The sequence below is a fragment of the Porites lutea genome, chromosome 3 (genome assembly GCF_958299795.1).
Source record: "Porites lutea chromosome 3, jaPorLute2.1, whole genome shotgun sequence".
NCBI classification, from domain to species: domain Eukaryota; kingdom Metazoa; phylum Cnidaria; class Anthozoa; order Scleractinia; family Poritidae; genus Porites; species Porites lutea.
Genome location: NC_133203.1, coordinates 23,566,026 through 23,586,761, shown reverse-complemented (window position 1 = coordinate 23,586,761; position 20,736 = coordinate 23,566,026). Strand labels below are relative to the sequence as shown.

Here is a 20,736-nt window from a genome sequence, read left to right as displayed (position 1 = left end):
GAAGTGTTGTGCGTACTCTCTGTACCCGTACGGAGCCCCTGTTAGTTGCCATCCAAATTTACACCTTTCTTTTCAGTCTTTGCGACATTTTCGCGATTTCTTTCGCGTCCTTTTTTTAATTATTTTGACGCACTTAATGGGTACCTCCCTTAAACACTGTTCCACTAAAAAAACGAAATTGGTTTTCTCGTGGAATATCACTCGGAATTCGGAGGATCGAGTTGAACTATAGATTGAGCTTCCCCCATCCACCCTAAAATTTTTGCAATTTGATTTCTTCTTTTTTTTTCTTTGTTTTTAAAGGTGAAATTTTTGGGGGATATGCAACCTGCTTGCGCAGTGTATTTTGGCTAGCTTAGTGGCCGTCGATTAATTAAGAATCCCTACACTAAAAAGACAAAACGTGACATCTTAATTATTGAATACAATATCAACACTGCACTAAGCAGATGGATTCAGGCCAAAAACTGGTTCAATCATCCATCTCTTTAATTTTACCCCTATGGTTCAATTGCCCCACTCTATTCCCCTATGAATGCCCAATAGGCATAACATTGCAATAGCTAATTTATTTCCCTGAGTTCGATTTAAACTGGCCGTAAATCATTAGTATTTCAGAATGATTTACATTTTTTAGCTCGGCAATCACATGTAAGAACCCCCGTCCTGGACACGTTCTCTGGGGCTTGTTATTACTTGAACTCGTATTTAAAATACGAGAGGTTCCCTTGAACAAAAAAAGTACGCTTGTTTTACAGTTTTACTTGAAAATTTAGTGAAGCTCGACTTTCAATTTTAATTTAGTAGTTCTGAATATACTCATGAATTAATAATTTGCACTGTCCGAGAGCTGCCACTGCAATAGAGTCTTACAACTAAACAAACTGAAACTGAACACCCACAGTATAAGGCTGATACGTAATAGTGCATTTACATGTAGCTACAGTAAAGTTCACCAAAAAATTTTCTGTCGATGGTTACTTCGCGGCTCATTCGTTTGGTTTTTTCTCATTGTTTAACGTTCTGATTGCAAGTTTACTGGTGATATCTAAGTCGGACTTCTGTGCGAGCGTTTTTGAAACTCACACTGGCAAGTTAACACCTGCTGCTTTATAAAACGTGTTTCGAGACCTCTTTCAATATCTTTGTGCAAAATACCTTTATTTTACTAGTTTTAGTCTAAAGTATAGTTTTTTATTACATCTTTTAAATAACGAACTCGCACAAAAATGCACTTTGAAAGCATTTTTATTATTCCGACTTGTCTCATGTTAAAATCATTTATAGCTGTTATCACTTTATATATACTTCTGATAATTGTCGCATGTATTCAATCCAATTTAATAGCAAACAAGAAATAATCTTTTATCATAAAAAGTACAGCTAAATTCTACGAAAAAGGCATGTCCCTGGTTCATGTTTAACCCTACTGATTGTTTCAAATTCCTTCGTTATTTTATTACTTTATCTTTCAGACCATATTTTAGTTGATCATGTCATGAATGCGTCTACTGTTGCTGATGAGTTTGAATGTCACCAAAAATGCCTCAGAAATAACAGCTGCAAATCATTTAATGTTCGTCCTGGTGCAGATATTGCAAAACGACTTTGTGAGCTGAACAACAAAACACGCCAGATGACGCCGGAAAGCTTCAAAAAGATGAAAGGATCTTCTTATTATGGACCTGTTAAGGTCAGTTCTACTGATTGAACATCAACCATGGCTTTTCACTTAACAAATAAAGAAGCCCTAACTATTCTCTGTTCTGTTGTAAAGTACGCAGTAAGAGGCTAGAGAACCAAAGAAGTGAAGGGCGAAACAGCAGATATTGTCGAGTGTTTCTCCTTACTTCATGAGTGCTTTAGCCACTTCCTAAGTGCTCTACAACAGAACAGAGCACAATCAAGGCTTTTTCTTTATTTGTTTTATGTGATAAAGAATCTCTTAAATTCCCCATGCATTGATTTCTAATTTCCAAAACAAAGTTTATTTCCAAAGCGAACTAAAGTGACGTCATCGTGTTCTACACTCTCATAAGAGACACTTAAATTAGCCAATCACAATCCATTTTAGAATGGGCCAGATGATTTGATTGGTTGAATTAGCCAAAAGCTGTCGAAGCTGTCAATGCATCAAAGTTATCACAAAGTGTAACGAGCTAAACTTTCTGTGAATTTGAATGAGGAAGAAATATACCTTTTACGTCCAAAAATCAGTTTCCAAATGTAAAAGGGCTTTTAAATCCTACCGAATTGACGACCCATAAAAACCTGGACGTCATTAACATAACAATTTGAAAACAAATAATCCGATCGAAAAAGGCCCAAAAACTGAACCTGAAAGTAAGATAAGACTGATTCACCAACGTTTTCGGAGAAGTGATGCTGTAGTCTTGCAATCGTCTTTAGAGCTAATTGTATGAATGAACAAACTCAAAACAATAAGACGGAGAAGTTATGTCTTGAATGTATATTCAAAAACTAAGAAGTTAATCCTTAAAAGCAAGTTAATCGGATGAGCGCATGGCAAAATTGAGCACAAAACCGTTCTTAAATCGAGGTGTATTTTGTAATTATTCTTTAGCGCGCCGGGCAAAAATTTATAAAACGTTTTTGAAACACTTATGTATGCACAAAAACGTATTTTTCCTGACCATAGAGCAAAAAATGTACCTGAAACGTCTTCAAAAACTTCGTTGCCTTGGTTGAATTTCAAAACAGGACATTTTGCGCTCCGCCGTGACGAAAACATCATTCAAATCCTCGAAGGACGATTTCGTTACCAAAATTTTTCCTCATTCCACTCAAAGGAAACGGAGCATTCATTTGAACTTTCCCTCTCCATTTGTGTCTTTTAATGATTTATTTTTAACCCTGAAATGCGAAACTTTGGTCCTGAAAACCACCGCATGGTGTGATTCACAGATGGTGTGACAGTTTTAACTCTGTGTTTTATACTCTCATAAACCATGCTTTTTCAACCAATCAGAGTGCGCGTTATATCTGAACTTTATTGTCAAAACGTTAAGAAAAAGCGTTAACCAAAAAGAACCAAAACACTTTTTTACGACGGTCACCATGTTCGGTTTTATCGGATTTCAATCTTCCGGTTTTTAAAACTATGGATTTTCTTCAGAACTGTGATATCGTAAATAGTACTTTTGATAACATTTTCTTTTCAATAATGATTTGTCTAACCGGTCTGCCTGTGGCTTGAAGCAGCTTAAAGTATATGTTTGTCATTACTCACACGGTAAATATCGTTTATGGAAGGAAATAGTGAGAAGGTATATACATTAACGTATTTACTAATATGGCAAACAAAACCAGTGAAAATTAAAGTCCGTAATCGCGTCATCCATAGTTTTCAGATATTGTTTAATTTTTTTTAAATTCAATTCGGTTTTCAAATTGATTTCTCAGGTTTCTTGCCATGATTTGCCCGCCAACAAGAAGAAACAACCTCAACCGGACTACAAACAACCTCAACCGGACTACAAACAACCTCAGACGGACTACAAAGGAAAAAGATCTGAAATTCGTGAGTAACGCTCGTCTATTTAATTTGATTTTACAATTGCTTCACGGCGGAGTGAATATTTACCATCACAGCCATTTGTTTTATTATCTGCTGCAGCAAGGCCAGGTTGGAATTCCACCGACCCTGCTTATTCCTGTAAGAGCATCCGGGACTCCGGTGACTCTAAAGGAGACGGGAAGTACTGGATCGACCCTGAGAACAGTGGAAACCCGTTGAATGTTTACTGCGACATGACAACTGACGGAGGTGAGATCTGATCTTGAAAGTTTGAAATTGTTGTAATACATTCTTCAGATGAACCCACATAAGTAACTAAGTAGGTTCTTAATTTGGTCCTTAATTTCTATGAATGAAAAAAAAATAGATTGTTGATTACCAGAGAAATAAATTAACACGAGTTTGCTCCTTACGACTGCAGTTTTTAGTCACAATTTTATTTTTATAACCCTAACAAAACTGATTACCGAATTTATATACAGTTTGGTACACTATCTTCTTGTTATACTTTAAGTTTTAATTGTTTATCATAATTCAACTGTACCAGATATTAGAACCTTCTTAATCTTACTTGGCTAAACAGGTTCTTGTGTTTTTGGGTTTTAAAGGGGCAAATTTCTGCAAAAAGGTTCTTAATCCATCAGGTTTTTTTACGCGAGTGTTTACTGTATATGTTTCTTTGAAATGTCCCGGTGAATAATTTTCGCAACATTGTTATGCTTTTGAGGGTAATCCATCTTACTGCACTCGCAAATCAGATGACTTCGTGTGGAATCTTTATCTCCACACAATCCGGCTGCAGAGGGGAGACACTTCCTGTTTTTCAATGGAAGTCTTGATTACATTCGTCGTCAGTGACTGATCTTGCGTGACAGTTATAAGCTCTTCGTCCTCTTTCTTCAAATCCCCCTTCTTCAACCAATCCCATGACCTCTTAGCCTTGACTTGTTCTGTTTGACTCAATATCTGGCCGTGAAGGGGCTTGTCTTCCACTTCTTAATCTTCTCAAAAGTTTTCTCCTTCTCATCGTCTGTTTGTGGGGTTCCTCATTTCCTTTCGTATCTCTTCAAGTTCTACTGTTTTTTGCAGTGGTCCCGTGATGTTTTGAACGCAATAGGCCAACTCCATCTCTTCATCGAGAACACACTCCTCCAGGCCATTCAATATACAGCCCCCGGAAAGTCGTCGAAAGTAGGATCGGTCAACATCGTGTCGTGGATGAAACATACCCTTATCTCTTGTTGTTGTTTTTTTTTTTACTTTAGTTTACTTCTCCAGCTCCATGCCAGACAAGTGACAGAGCCTATGAATTTGTTGCAAGTATCGTATTTTCCCACTGACATTGGACTGTCTTTAGTCTTCGGGAAATATTCTTTCTTCTGAACGTTTTTCTTGTGCCCGTGTCATGGATCGTCATATTCCAGAATTCGCAAGTTCTTATAGCCATCTTCTTCCACTGATTTCATTTTGCGATTATCAGGCGAGGTAATCCCCACGCCTTTTCATACCAAACATCATGCCTATATCCGGTACTGAACACCATGACTGTACTGACCAGTGAGTCAAGCTCACGCTCATCCTTCCCGTACAGCTTCAAGTCATCTATAAACATTAAATGAATGATTGACTCCTCCTCTTTGTCTAACTAGTATCTTCCTTAAGGCTTTTATTATTATTATTATTATTATTATTATTATTATTATTATTATTATTATCATTATTATTATTTTATTATTATTATTATTATTATTGCTGTTGTTATTATTATCATTACGTGATAACGGGGGGTTAACAGCGGTCCAGAAGCATTGTTGTGGGAAAGGCTCTCACGATGTCTAGCTAAAATGGCCTGAGCAAATGAACAGAGATGTTTTAGATTGTAAGAGACGGGTCATTGAAATGGCGTCATCAGAAAACCCACCGCGAAACGGGAATGGTAGAAAGAAAGGTTCGCTGGGAACGCTGCTATTTGGGGTAGTTGAGGAGGTGCACGAGTCAAATTACAATGAGATCGCTAGTGATTTGATTAAAGAAGCAGCACTTAGAACGAGAGGCGCTGGAGGTCCCTGGAGTGTAGAAGCTATGGCTTTCAAAGGATCCTTGCTAACAAGTCATTCAAGAAATCTGGCTCTAATTTGTGCGACGCTCTTGTTAATCAGACTTAATAGAATTTCGAAATATTGTCAGATAAAAGCAACTTCTTAAAAGTCTGGTTATGTCTAGAGAGTGCGTTTTGAAGAACATAAGAACTGGTGTTTCCAGTTTGGAGATTCTTCAGGACAAGACGTCCATGAAGATCTCGCTGAAATAGCGTGATTTGAAAATATATTAAAACTTTTTGACGGTTAATATCAATCTGCATTATTGACGGTTGACGGTTCAATTTTTTGCCGTTTGAAATGGCCCGTGGCATCTCAAGGCTTCACACCCGGACAACCAGGTTGAAGATAGCAAAATTGTCTCGAATACGGAGCACAAATAATTGTTCTTGCAAATGTTTATCTTAATTTAACTTTGGAAAGACCATTAAGACTAGCTCATAAAGGAACTTTTTACACTTAGGTACATGGGCGCGGAACAAATTGGCGACTTTCGCTGCAACTTTAGCCGCCAATTTTTTTTTCTTGACTCGCCATGGCGACCAAAATGGTCGCAGCTTGGAGCGCTGATTATTTATTAGTGTTTTAAAATAATGTACAATTTATTGATTTAAGTTAAGCAGTCTCGTGTAATTTTTTTTGTAAACAAAATTTGACAGCCAGTTATGCAGGCGTTTTCTCAGAGCTTGGGGATCGCTCGATCACTCTTTACTGATGCTCAGCTCTTCTTTCAAAATAAGAGTTTCCCTTGTCCAACAAAAACCTGCTAATTTTGCAGACCACCACGTACATTCGTCATAGGTAGTTTCAATAATGAATCTAAAGGGGACCGGAGTTACTGGATCGAACCTGAGAAGAGTGGAAACCCGTTGAAAGTTTATTGTGGTCGACATGAGAGTTGTGAGATCTGCTCTTAAAAACTGTTCTTCACATGAACTCACATAACTTCCCTTCAACAGAATATTAGTCAAAACTTGGAAAGCCTAAAAAAGATGAAGACAATCAGAATTATCAATTACTGGATAAGGACAAGTGTGATATAAAGAATTATACAGATTTGCCTCGGCATAAAAGAAAGGATACATTATTTGCTGCCGGGTCAGTTTTTCTCTAAATTATATACCTGTACCTTTAAAAACAGTTGTTTTTCCTTATTAAAGCAACTTTCCATTTCAGGGGGATGGCTCCTCGTTTCCAACGTTGTGATTGGTTCAACTCCACCCTCTCAGCTTCCAGTCAAGACTTCATACCGTGGAATAACCAGTGATCAGATGGTTCTCACAAAAACCGCCATGAATGAGCTGAGAACAAACTTGTCTTTCACCCAACTGAGATTCCACTGCAGTAAAAACAATGGAAGTACGTTCCACGTGACCACTGCTGCTAACAGCACTGGTGAAGCTGTAGTTCAGTACTTTAGCGGTCAGACGAATGTCCAGCCTGCCTCGTGTGGCTCATATGTCAGAATGGAAAATGACAACTCAAGCCTGACAAGAGTTTGCCAAAACTGGGGATTGGAAAATGGCGTGTACAGAGTTGGCAAATGGGGTCATGGTCAAAATCAAGACAGGCTGTATATATACCCTGCTTTTATATTTGCCAAATATCATTGGTACATGAACCCACCTAAGTTTAGCTGCGATGATAAGTCTGACACTCCAATTCCGACAGCTTCTGGTGATTTCTGGAAAGTCTATGTTCGCTAAGAATTCGCCAAATTGATTGCATTGTCTAAATATCTACTTACCAAGAGACTTTCTCTGTATAGCTTTCTCTGTATAGTTTTGGAGTGAAAATACGTTTGGTAGCAGTTATCATGTGAAAAATCAGTTCTTAAGTTAGACATTTAGAGAACTTTTGAGAACTAATGTTCATTTGCATTATTTCGTGTTTTCCTTATTTTCTCTTATTTATTTAAGCTTGCCTAATTAGGCCTTTTGCCTCGAAGTTTTACCCCCTGTTCACATTGTATTAACTTTTTTCAAGAATTTAGCTGCAATGTTTTTTCATAATTATATACAATCTTTCCTAAGTTTCACGTTTGCCTTTTATCATTGTTTGTTTGCATTTATTCAGTCAAGAGCATTTATTAAAATCAAACAGCAACTAAACGTTATTCCTGGAGAGTGTAATGAATGCAAGTAACCTAAAGGCGTGTGCATTCACTCGCTGAGCTGATGTAGCGATGTCGAGTTTTAATAGGCGAAAACTATCATTGGTACATTGAATAATGTTCGAACCATATATGTGGCGATATCGCTCGTCGCCCTAAACTATCATTGGTTCATTGAACCATATTCGAACAATATAGATGACGATATCGTTTGTCGTCATAACCCAAACCCATCGTCTACTAGTGATTTCTGGAAAGTCTATGCTCGCTAAAACGTTGAAACAGTGTTTTCAGTCAACATTTTTATTTTTTTTAATTATTTCAATGGAAACCGACATCAATGCAAATGTACGATATATGAAGTATAATACGTTGCAAGAATGGAAACGCAGAAGGTCAAATTGTAAGTTGCTGAAAGGAAGGGTGCTGTAGAAGAAAGTTAATTAACGTTACTTGAGAGTGATGCGATATGCTTGAACGAACCATTTTAGCTTAGCAATACTATTAATTTACGATAATTAATTCCTAAATACTACATAGATTCAAATTCTTTGATTTCAGTTCCACAAAAAGTATACTTCTGCTTTGGTAGACTACTTTAAGGGATCAAAAACCGATTTGCCATCGATGTTGCCACTGTTCTTAATTCTGCAGATCTTCTTGTTATTCGTCAGGGTTTGCAATATTAGCAATATTAGCACTCAGCATATAACACCATGAATACAACACTTAGCAAAAGTTTTACTTTAGTATGCAGAAAATAAGATAAGTAGTTACCTACGTCATAACAGGACCAGCAGAGGACCCAGAAATGTTCCCTGTGGAATCCCAAAGGAAACAAGACAAGCTTTCTACTCTTCAATTCGAGTCTGAAATAAAGTTAACTGCTATTTCAAGTAAACGCTGTGCTCTATCACAACTGTATTTGTTATCACAACTCAACTACAATGAACGTTCGAGAGCACAAAAACTACTTCCGCTTTACTGCTACACCACATATTCAAACTCATACATCCCTGGGCAGTGGTAGCCTGTTCACAGACCCTCTATTTTATCTTTAGGGGTCGACCATTTGACTAATGAGGAAAGGGGGGGTGGGGGTATGGGTGATCTGGTTTGGGTAAGAATTTTTTTTTCCCGAGATTCAATGGTGTAAGAGTTTTTTTTTTTCAGCATTATACGCCATAATAGATATATTTTTTTGAGTGCAGGATATTTTTCCCTTGAAATCAGTCTGCACTATTTTTATTTCTGAAATCACCCATACCTCTCTCAAAAGTTAAATGGTCGGCCACTTAGAGCTCGTCGAGCGTGAATGAAAATAAAAACCGCGGGGGATTTATTAACCGCTAGACCGCAAGGGGATGAGGGCAGTCGTCAAATACTTTTCCGGTACCTCAATATGTATACAATTAAGAAATGGTAAACGTGCAGCGTGCAACCATGGAGTTATGGATGGACGCGGGAGGTTGCTAAGCACGAAAGAAGCGTAAGAGTCGCACAAGGCGTTAGCCAAGTGCGACTCTAGCTTCTTGAATGCTTAGCAAACCTCCCAAGTGCATCCATAACTCCATGGTTGCACATCTGCAACGTTTACCATTTCTTTTATAACATAATCAAAAGAGAAAAACATAATTTTCCATTTGCCTTCGGTTGAGTCATCGGTCCGAGTTCATGTATGCTGCCATCTGTGCGCTCCCTTGAGTTTTTCTTTCGCTGAATCAGCCGTTATCCGTCTTCAGGTAAATTGCAAAACGCTTTTCGTTGTTATTGTGAATGGCATCTGTCTACTTGCTCTTAATTTTAGGGTAAAAACTTTGAGGGAAAACTATAGCTGCAACTATAAACACCAACTAAAAAGACTCTCAAAAATAAGCTAAAACTAAATAAATGAAATAATTATCAAGCTTATTTATGTGACAGTTTTTGAAATAAACGTAAAGTAGAAATGAGAAAATTTGACTGTAATTTCTTTAGAATAACGGGTAACACTAATTTTAAAAAGAAATTGACTAGCTTTGTATCGAAATCTGTCTGGGGAAATCCAGCTATGAAAGTCAAAGTTGCGACGGAAATTCGCGACACACAGCCGGCGCTGTAGCCTGTGTACAGCCGCCCCTTCCCTCCCTTCCGATTTTTTTGAGGGGAGGGGCGGCTGTACACAGGCTACCGGCGCTGAAGCTGTTGTTTTTCGACCGTTCTCTGAACGACTGATATAAATGAGCACTGAGGAACAAATTAATACACACAAAAGTTATTTTTTGAAAAATTTATTTGAAAACCCAAATTTTTCTGTACTCAAATGAAATTCGCTTATTCCAGCGTAATGTGCCCGTTTAAACTTAGCTAAACTTTTTAATCGATGCGATGAAAACTTGGCAACAAAGCTGTCTCGAATTTGAGCGTGTTTCCTAAAATATTTGCTTGAATTTAGCATCAGTTTGACCAAAAAGTCAATCACACAATACTAATTGATAAATTAACATTTCAAACAGACTTTCTCTTCTATAAAAAACTCACAAGTACCTTAAATCTTCGCTCGCTCAACTTTTCTTCAGCCGATTCTAGCCGCGAGGAAAACAGTGATTAATTCATCCAGGGCAAATGTTGTCTTTTTTCCTTCAAAACAACAGCTTAGTATTTTCTTCAACTTCCTTTTTTCATCTGTGCATTTCATCGGTGTATTTTACCGTCAGGAGAGGAGATTTGTTGAATTTGCCTAAATTTTACCTCGCTAGCTCAGTTTCTTGGCGTGCACCCACGGGCAAATGGTAGTGGCTAACTGACCAATCAGAGCGCTCGATTTACTTTTGTTATGTTATGATCTTTTTTATTGTTATCTTAAGCGACTTGAGCAAATTTTCTTTCAGTTTCAAGACAAAAACATAATTGTGACTTAAAAACATATAGTCACGCAGACATTGACGCGTACTGCTGTGAGCCCTCGCGCTACCATAATAAAAATTTAAGTTAACTGCTGCATTGATCGCTTTGACAATGTTATAAAACAATTAGTTCATGCTTTAGCTGTGCGTATGTCGATATATTGAGCGTTCAGGAAGTTTGGAGAGCACTCAAGAGCCTAGAGTTTCAAAATTGTCTCAACTTTCACTCACCTAACGGCTCGTGAAATTACGTACGACAATTTCGAAATAGATCTATCGGTCACTCGAGGTATTTATGCTAAATATCACTATACAGATCATGCTATTACTTATACAAATTGGCCCTTATTTTGTCGAGTGAGAGAGATATAAAATCATTGAACTCCAAACTGTTTTATGAAGAAATAAGGTAAGAGAAGGCTTGTCAAACCCAATACCATCATTAAGACGATAAACACAAACCATTTAGAGATATATTTATTTTTCGGACATAATTAAAACAGTGTCAACTCTTGCTGAGGGGAAAGGAAGTTCCAGAACTGATCAATATCACATCACACTACTGTTAAGGCGGGTGATAGTTCTTAGACTCGGTACTAGAACGAAGCTAAGTAAAAATTTCCATCTATAGATGGCAGCCTTTTGGCTCAATGGTTTGACTTTTCTAATTATCAATGTTTTGACGGTGACATCCAACTCTGAGTTCTGCACCAGCGTTTTCAAAACTCAAGTTAGTAAGTGAAGACACCTGTTCGCACAAAAATGTTTTAGCACACCTCTTGTAGTTTTATAACACTAAAAATTCCGCTTTTTATCCACAAAAAAAATAAATTTAACAACTTGTAACTATTTTAAATAAAAATAACACAGTCCATTTGGCCAATTTCAATCTGACCAATTAGATATATATAACTTATAAGGTTTTTCCCCCTTAAGAAGCAACAGGAAGGCTTATCGAGTTATCGTCTTACCTCGGAAGTAGATGTACGTGGAGGAGTCTTGATTGTTTTTGAAATTTTAGAAGTTCCCTTCTTAAGGTTCTCTTAAGGTCCACTGGACTTTGAGATTCGATAAGATACAGCTGTAAGCTCTCATCTTTCCACAATTCACTCGTTCACTCATATTGCCATCCGTTGCAGTTTTTCTTTCGCAACAGTAATAGCCTAAGTATCAGGCTTGAAACTCCAAGATACTATCGTCGAGAATACGCTGAAGCTTTTTTTATGAACCGACTATTAGCATATTCTGTCGGATAGTTAAAGAAAAATTCTCCCATTTTTCCTCCCATTTTTTCCTCTAATTCTTTTGTTCTTTTACACGGTTCAAATAGCCCTGCAAGCTCAGAGTGCGCCTCCTCCCCCCATCCCCCTGTACAGACTTGGAAATTTATTTATTAATGATCTAATATGTGACTTAAAACTGAAATTTTCACCACAGGTTTTAGACGGAAAGATCTGTGAAAACAAAGGGAAACGACCTACTAGGAAAAAATAATAAAGAGGAGAAGCCTGACGTCACGTTCCCATGGTAACAAAATTTCTGGATCACAAAAATACCGAGCTTAAGCAACGACGATGGCGCAGTGAGAAGGTCAAAAAGTAATAGGTTTATATTAGCTAAAAAACAACTTTGCCCGTGCATCACGCTTTATTTGTACATTTCTTAGCCGTCGTTGCTCGACTGCACATGAAACGTCCTAATTTCACGCGCCTGCTTTATGGGTTAGGTGAAAACAAACGAAAACTGTTTGTCTTTTTCTAAACTTAGATACAGTCCTTTCGGGTACAACCCCAGAAAATTTCGCCAACAATTGACAAATTAAATGAAAGTGAATAAGATCGATGAAGTTTGAAACAATGCGAGTTCAATTATTAAGTGACTTTTTCGGTTTGTTGTCATCCAGAAATTTTGCTACCATGGCAAAGTGTCGTAACGGCTTCTCCACTCGATTATTCGAAAACAGTTCTATACTTTGAGCAGGCTAACTTCTTCCTCCTCGTCACCACGATAAAAAATTATTCTTCGACGTCGCCTATTTCTCCTCCGTAAGCGACCGTTGCCATTTTTAACAGTCGATCCAATCATTGGTGCAAAAGCCTTTAGTAATGATAGAATATATTCCCTGGATTAAGTTGAACTAAGGCGAACAATACGTTTTCGAATGGTCTTGGAAAGGACGGCGTTGAAGCTAAAGTTTAATTTACGTTAAAGTAATGGAAAGGGATCATAGTGTCACCTGTTATTGATGTATCAATTTAGAAGACAGTTCTGTACAATTTTGCCATAAACATGAACCGCCATAAGAATCCAAATTTCTTTCAAAGTAGCCAAAAAGCGAAAAAATGCTCATCTGATTTAATCAAGAAGTTGGCTTGAATTAATCAAAGTTAGATTTCATTTTGCTTAAAATCCCTCATATAAATCGAGGTAATATTGAAATAAAATTTGATCTTTGCATAAAGGGAAAAATGAACTGTGTAAACAGATTGAAGCTCAGTATCCGATGGTTTACATGGCGGCGCAAAAGCTGTCTCGCATAGTGTAAACAAAGCCTAAGAGCCAGGTTGAAAACCGAAGTGAGCCAGGAAACATGGTGCAATTTCCTTATTTGCCAGATTAGCCACGTCAATTTTCGATCAATTCATTTCTTCACCCAGCAGTTTGTGCGCAAAAAGAGATTTCCTTGTAACGATTATCCCTTTTTCTGATGGTCAGTAAAACCTAGAAACCCAGAGGTACTGTACAAAGTTTTACATAACGTTTCCTCGACATTTTCACAGCCATAAAATGCATCTTTTAGTCCTTTTTGGCCTTTTTACTAAACAAAATGACAGATTTTACTGCCCTTTCATTTACGTCAACTAATCAATCCTCACCCTTTCATGTACTTATATGAAACCTGAAAAAGGTTCCCCTGTCGGGCGGAGATTCCACGTATAGGCCTTCATAGTAAATACCCTTTACCCTTTTTCTTTTGCATTATGTATCCCCCATTTGCTATTTTTCCATTTCTTACAATCTCCACCTAAATATGAGTTGTCATTTTCCATTCTGACATATCAGCCACACGAGGCGGGCTGGACATCCGTCTGACCGCTGAAGTACTGGACAACAGCTTCACCGATGCTGTTAGCGGCAACTAAGATAAGCCCTTATTTGCAACAAAAGCAAAACCCTGAACGTTTCTGTTAGTAGTAGTAAAATCAAGTCATCGTACCAATGAAGAAGTGTGTTGTTTAAATTTCCATACCGTATTTATTCGAATAAGCGCCCAACTCGAATAAGCGCCCATCCTAAAGGCAGAAAAAGTTAATAAGCGCCCAGCCTTGAATAGGCGCCCACCCCCTCCCCTCCCCCAATCAAACTCAAATAAGTGCTCACCCCCATCCCATCCACTTGTATTAATAAATTCTAATAAGAGACTTACTCGAGGACGGAGTTTTCTTCAGAGTATTTTACAGAAACCTTGTTTTGTTACTTTTTCGCGTTTTGTTATTAGCATTTATTGTCTTGTTGCAAAATAAACATACTTCACTTGCTGAAAATGATGAAAATTTAATAAGCGCCCAGCTTCGAAGAAGCGCCCGCTCTCAAGGTCCAAAAATTTAATAAGCGCCCAGGACGGTTAATCGAATAACTACGGTAATCAAGGCCGCGTGTAAATTCCACGTAACGAATCGAGCTGAAAAGATAAAAAATTCATACTTCATGATCAGATGCAATTCAAAATTTTCACATAGATCATCATGCCAGGGACCTCGCAGGGGGCGGGCCTGGGGGGCTTTAGCCCTGCCCACTTTTTCGGACGGTAATTTTTTTTTTTACTTTGGTTACCCAGATCTGTCACTTACCACACAAACAAGGTTTAGTAATCTTACAATACTGAACACCCACAAACAGAGAACAGACAAACTTTTTCTTGTAGCTGTTGCCAGTGAGTTTGTAGCTCTTAATGACAATCGGAAAGCCAACTTTGGCACCTTCAGAGAATCCTAGTTAAAAATGTCCGGGTGACACTCCACCGTTGCATGTGTTGGGTTTAGCTTCAAAGTCTATTCATTTAATTTTGGTATAACGTGGGGCCAGTTGGTAAATTGTTGTTTTAAGTGCCGAGGTAATAATTACAAATTTACATTACTATTGGCAGTTTTAGATGCTTTTATAGCCATTTCAGAAGACTTAAATTTGAAATTTTCCCACTAGTTTGCCCCCACTTGTATGGTTACGCGCTTTCGTATTAGCCCCCCCCCCACCCCCCCCCCCCCCCCCACTTGAAAATCCGCTCCGGGGGCCCTGAATGCACCTTGTTTACCTCCAAAATTTTGCATAACCATTGTCTTGGATTTCTCTTAGGATGACTGTAATACCCAGGAGAAATTGAAAAAAATGGCTATGCAAAATTTTGAGGGGCAAACAAGGCGCATTATAGTCTTTGTGAAAGTAGTAAGTTAATATTTACCATTTATTACGGAAAAAATCCATTCGGGATTAACTTTTTCGACCCATAACCCTTATTTTGCAACTGACTTTCATCCATGAGCGTAAAGCTACGTACAGTCGACGGACGCAGTAACTTCTCACACTGTTGGTAGTTTGATCAGCTTCAAACTTTGCGCAACAACTACCAACAAGGTGTGCAAACTAGCCTGCGTAGCAAGCGTTTCCTCGCGAGGTTCGTCCAGAAAGCTGGGACAAGAGCAAAAAACACTGAACGACGGGGACGCAACATGTAACAGCCAACAATGTTTTGCCCAGGGCTAAACACTTCCAAATCCAACACGGCCAAAATCCCTGGGGTAAATTGAGAGGAGAGATTGGGGTTGATATCCCCAATGGTAAAGTGTTAGAGGCTCTCTAGAGGCTGATTATCCCTCAGGATATATGCGTGAGAGGTTATAATCCTCTCTAGGGGTTGATCATCCCCTAGGGTAATGTGTGGAAGGGTGGTAAGCCTTTCTAGAGGTTGATAATCCACCCCCAGGGTTTATAAGTGTGAGGTTATAATCCTCTCTAATAATAATAAATAATAAATGTCTTTATTGCTCATTAGATAAAAACACATATCCAATGTTACAGGATAAAAAGATTAAAAGTTCAGCTAAATTACAATAGAATAAAAAGATTGAAAAATGCGAAAAACTAGTTACACATGTCTGACATAAAATATCATAAAAGATTGTATTTAAAAATTAATCTATTTACAAATGTGTTCTTATAACGTTCGGTGTTTATCTTGGGCCTTTGGAAGCTTTTACGTCTAAGATTGTAGGTTAGATTGTTCTTTTCTTGCGGTAAGCACACCTTCAGTGGGTGGTTATCATGCTGTTTAGCTTTTTGAAAGATCGCTTTATCTTGTTTTTGTGGTAATGATCTAATATTTAACTGTGTAGATATAGCATCTGTCTAAAAATTGCTGAAGGACATTAATTTCCGCAACGGAGGCACCATAAACAGATAGTCCGTAGGTTATGTTAGGGAGAACAATACTATAGAAGAGATAATCAATTTCTGTCTGGCTGTAGCGCTCTTTTCTAAATACTCTCAGCATGTGTAGACATTTGTTGGGGTTGATAATCCCACAGAGTAACATGTATGAGGCGTTTAACCTCCTTTTAGGCAGGTTATCCCAGAGAGTTTATGCGTACAAAGTGGTAATCCTGTCTAGAGGGTTACAATCCCCTTAAGGTAATGTATGTGAGGTGGTAATTCCCTCTGGGGCTGACAATTCCCCAGAGTACGAGGTGGTGCAAAAAAGTTAAAGACAATAGACCTTTTTACCGATACGGCGGCCATATTGAATTAATTCGACTTAAGGAGTATTATAAGATGGCCAGGGGGCATGAGCACATTTCGTTTGTATTTTGCCAATTACGCGTCCTCATTTGTTGCGAAACTTCAGAAATTACTTGTGAGTGACAAGAAATCATGATGCAAATTTGTCTCCTCAGCAATGAACTGTTAAGTCTGTTAAGACTAACTAGTTTTCAAAATCTACAATTGCAATTTTCTCCATGTTTGTCCATCTCTCTGTGCGGTTGTGTTGTTTAATATTTATAACTTCTTTTCATGTTTGAAACAGTTCTTTGTATTTTTTGCTCAGTTTGGTGAGAGAAGATTCCATTGCTTAGAAAAATGTTTCATAAAACATGACGAGCCACGAACCTCCGTCAGTTGTCATGTCACAATAAACTTTCAACGGGTTTCCACTGTTCTCAGGGTCGATCCAGTACTTCCCGTCTCCCTTGGAGTTCCCAGCTTCCCGGATGTCCTTACATGAACAAGCAGGTCTTGAGGCTGGTTGTTGGACCACGACTAAAGAAAACAATGCACAAGTTTCGTTACGTTCTTTTATTGTTTTTGTTGTTGTTGTTGCCGTTTTTCTTTGTACTGCTGCTTCGTAAACTTCTGTATTCCTCTCCTGCGACACCTATCAGGGGCACCCAACATCAATTTTCGGAAATATCTGTTCAGAAGACGATTTGAGATCTAGAATTTTCGGAACATTTATTGTAAACTTTCTTGCTTGCCTGCCTCTCCTAGGATTTTCGAACATCTATAAAATGGTATAATTTCCCTTTTTTAACGGATTTTTACCCTAAAAAGGCCACCTCGAGTTTTCGGGAGCCTTTTTTCTGGCTGAAATTTTCGAAAAGGTAAGTTTTGATCCCTATAATTTTCGGATCACTAGACTTTCAGCTAGTGAATCCGAACAGATGAAAAATTTTTAGGGGATAAAAATATACCTATATCTACCGTTAAATACTACAATACGTTTAACAATGCTATGTTAAAGTAGTGTTGAACTATATTCTCGTTGGATACCCATGACCTATTTTTTTTCTATTTTCCAATCTATTGTTCATGATTTACGGGAAAAATTATATTTCTTCCAAAGCAAAGTAAATTTTTAAGCTACGTGGGCAAGATACAATCAAAAAAAGTGGGAAATGTGCGGAGAAAGTATGAACTGAAGTGCATGGCTCTTGGCAAAACATGTCAGTGAAAAAGCTTGCCACGGTTCTATTGGCTAATTACTCTTTTTCGTACAAACATTTTCGATACTGCTTTTCAGTGAAGGTAACAAAAAAGCGTGACTCAGTTCCTTCGTATCCAGGGTGACACTGACCGCTGCTGGTTGGTTTATTTTTGTCGTGAGAAACAGGAACACAGGATGCCTGTGTAACATAAACAGGACAGCCAATATAATTTCATGATAATATCATTTTTGAAAGTAACAATATATCTGAGTTCCTAATGAAAGTTTCCCCCGAAGGCGGTTGGATTTAGTTATGAACTGTAGAAAACCAAATTTTCTTATTTTAATTATGCTTATTACCAATGAAATAAGAGATATATAGTTACATTGTTTGGAATTTGTAAAAAAAAACACTCCTGTATAAATTCTTTACCATTCATTTGATTTAACTTTTACTAACCTTCACGGAACCATAATAAGCAGACCCGTTCTTCTCTATGAAATCATCCGGCCATATCTTTCGAGTTTCGTCGTTTAGCTCACAAACGTGTTTTGTAACATTTGCACCAGGATGAAAGTTAAACGACTTGAAGCTGTTATTTCCCAGGCATTTTTGATGACATTCAACCACGTCAGCAACAACGGACGTGTTAATAACATTACCAACTAAAACATGGTCTGAAAATGTTCAACAAATAGATGAGACAAAAAGGAAAACCAATTCCGTAGTTAAGCTTCATCAAGATGAGTTTGACGTGTTTTACACTGTATCCTCAGTCCTCTCTTGTCATTCTTGCAACTCTTAGTGAATGTTAACAGACGATTGGGTCAAAGGGAAAACAAAACATGATCGTTGTATCGTGGTCACTTTTTGACAGCACCGGACGCCCAATCTTTTCAAGTTGCACCTTAGCATTTCCATCCTGGCTTTTCGAAAGCACAAGAAATACATTTGTAGATGTAGTTTATGACAGTAAGTTCCGATCGATTCAGGGTCTTTTTTAATTTTGATGTCTCTTCAGGGTTTTAAAGTAATAACAAAAAATCGTGTCATGATCATGATACCTCCTTGACACTAGATTTTCACATTACGTTGATATAAACACTTACACATGTTTTTAATGCTTTAATAGAGGTCTTTTCAAATCATTTTCTTTAACCGCTCTATATCCTCTAAGTCTGTCATATCCCATGAATCCTTATGCGCTTCGTACATGCGCAGTAGGTTTTTCTTGCCATGTGCTTACAGACTTGAAGTAAAATATTGTTGAGTTCTCTGCGTTCGTTATACAATTTCCTGCTATATTACAAACTACAAATTCCTGGTACATTACAAAGTCTAATCGATATTTTCTGTGAGAGAGCAAAGGGAATTTTTTTTTGTTAATCCAATCCTTTAAACGATGATTAATTTTGCGAACTTTTCTTTCGAATTCTTCAGTGAGTATTGAGGATGCGTCTAGTTATTTCAGCTTACTTCTCTGCAGATGTCTGGTATCGGACAAAACACTCCCTGGGATTGACTACTTTTCCTATCATCACCCCAAAGTGCAGAAGTGTTTTTGCCAACCTGATTCATGCCAGTTTTTCCTAGTTCGTGTCTTAACGTTAATACCATTTGACTTAAAAGCGACATTTTAAAAAAACCAAAGAGGACAATAATATTTTGAGGATATGAACTCATCTTGGAAAAATTAGAGATGATGGAAATTTTTAGGTAATTATGGGAGTTAACTTACCAATTTGAGTTTGACTTTCAAAAACGCTTGCGCAGAAGTCCGAGTTGGACATTACCAATGAAACTGCCACAGTAATAGTCAGAAAGAACAAGCGAGTGAGCCACGAATAGACAGCCGCCATTGTTCTCCGTGTTGAAGCTTACTTTTCTTATCTTTTTTTTTGTTATTTAGGCCCCTTGTATAAAATCACTGAATCTTTGTATTTTCAGCAACTAGTGATCAGGAGATTCATTTTAAACGTATTATTGAATTTATTAATTATTATTATTATTCATTCAAAATATTTCCCCGATTCTGATTGGCTAAAAGCACACGTTTAATTCACCATAACCAGTTACTGTTGACCAAATTTGGAAGAAATTTGACTTTAATGAGGAAATGACGTCAAAAATGCAGCTTTTCGCAGGTTAAGGCACCGTTAACCGAGAAGACCTGGGGCTGAGGTTGAGTTGTTTTGGTTGGGAACTTGAAAAAATGGCGGACATTTCACCCGTTTCAAGAGTAAGAACTAGGCGAAAACATAGCTAAAAACATGGAAAGAACAGCAAGAAGACATCTGCTATCTGGAGAATATTTGCGGAGCTGGACAAACCTAAACGTACAGTATCGAAGATGAACTGAACATCGATGGATCGATGGAGGTAAGCATGTTTTAGCTATGTTTTTAAACTAGGAATTATTTTGAATGAATAATAAAACAGTTATTGAATTCGGCTTTCGTATCATATGAAGAATTATGGAGATCTCGGAGGGTGTTATCCGCCTCGGCCTACGGCCTCGACGGATAACACCCTCCTCGATCTCCATAATTCTTCATAAGATACTCAGCCTCATTCATTAACTGTTAATTAATTTGTTAAGTCATAAAAATAGTATTGTCAACTGATATCACATTGAAAACAACAATTAAGGCTTTCTAGACACGAAAGCTTTTTTAATGGGTTTTACACATGCATGATTATAACATATCTCTTTTATCATTAGTTACAACTCTACGATTTTTAACCAATACTTCTATTTGTAAAAATCATCGTTGTAAAACCGGACGTTTAACGCACGTAATATTAACACTATTTAAAGAGGTTTCGCCTGCGCTACCCAGCAGGTGGCAGCTATATAGCGGTCTTGCACTATCATACTTTTTTCTAAACCTCCCTAAATTATCCCCCACATTGGGAGTTTTTAAAACGATTTACAGTGGAACTACGACTCTACGACTTCTAACCAATACTTCTTTTTGTAAAAATCATCTTCATGTTTTGTAAGTGGTAAAAGCGGAAGTTTAACGCACGTAATATTAACACTATTTAAACAGGTTTCTCGTGCGCTACCCAGCAGGTGGCAGCTATATAGCGGTCTTGCATTTAATATCATACTTTTTTCTAC

At 37.7% G+C, this 20,736-nt stretch overlaps 1 protein-coding gene and 1 pseudogene across 1 annotated transcript; one reads left to right on the top strand and one right to left on the bottom strand.

Annotated features, from left to right (window-relative positions):
• The first annotated feature begins 1,512 nt into the window (after positions 1-1,512).
• Positions 1,513-7,343, top strand: LOC140930739 (uncharacterized). The gene is made up of 4 exons (XM_073380442.1): positions 1,513-1,693; positions 3,424-3,541; positions 3,638-3,787; positions 6,814-7,343. Exons 1-4 carry the CDS (start codon positions 1,637-1,639, stop codon positions 7,341-7,343), a joined length of 855 nt encoding a protein of 284 aa, XP_073236543.1. The 5' UTR covers positions 1,513-1,636.
• Positions 7,344-13,595: 6,252 nt separating this feature from the next.
• On the bottom strand, positions 13,596-19,471 carry LOC140931991 (uncharacterized; annotated as a pseudogene).
• Between the last annotated feature and the right edge of the window lie 1,265 nt (positions 19,472-20,736).

Bases quoted from the DNA above. Each gene is read 5' to 3' on its own strand.
- LOC140930739 (XM_073380442.1), top strand. From the start codon at position 1,637: ATGACGCCGGAAAGCTTCAAAAAGATGAAAGGATCTTCTTATTATGGA. The intron at 3,542-3,637 runs GTGAGTAACGCT...TATCTGCTGCAG, and splicing joins AGGAAAAAGATCTGAAATTC to CAAGGCCAGGTTGGAATTCC. The intron at 3,788-6,813 runs GTGAGATCTGAT...TTTCCATTTCAG, and splicing joins CGACATGACAACTGACGGAG to GGGGATGGCTCCTCGTTTCC.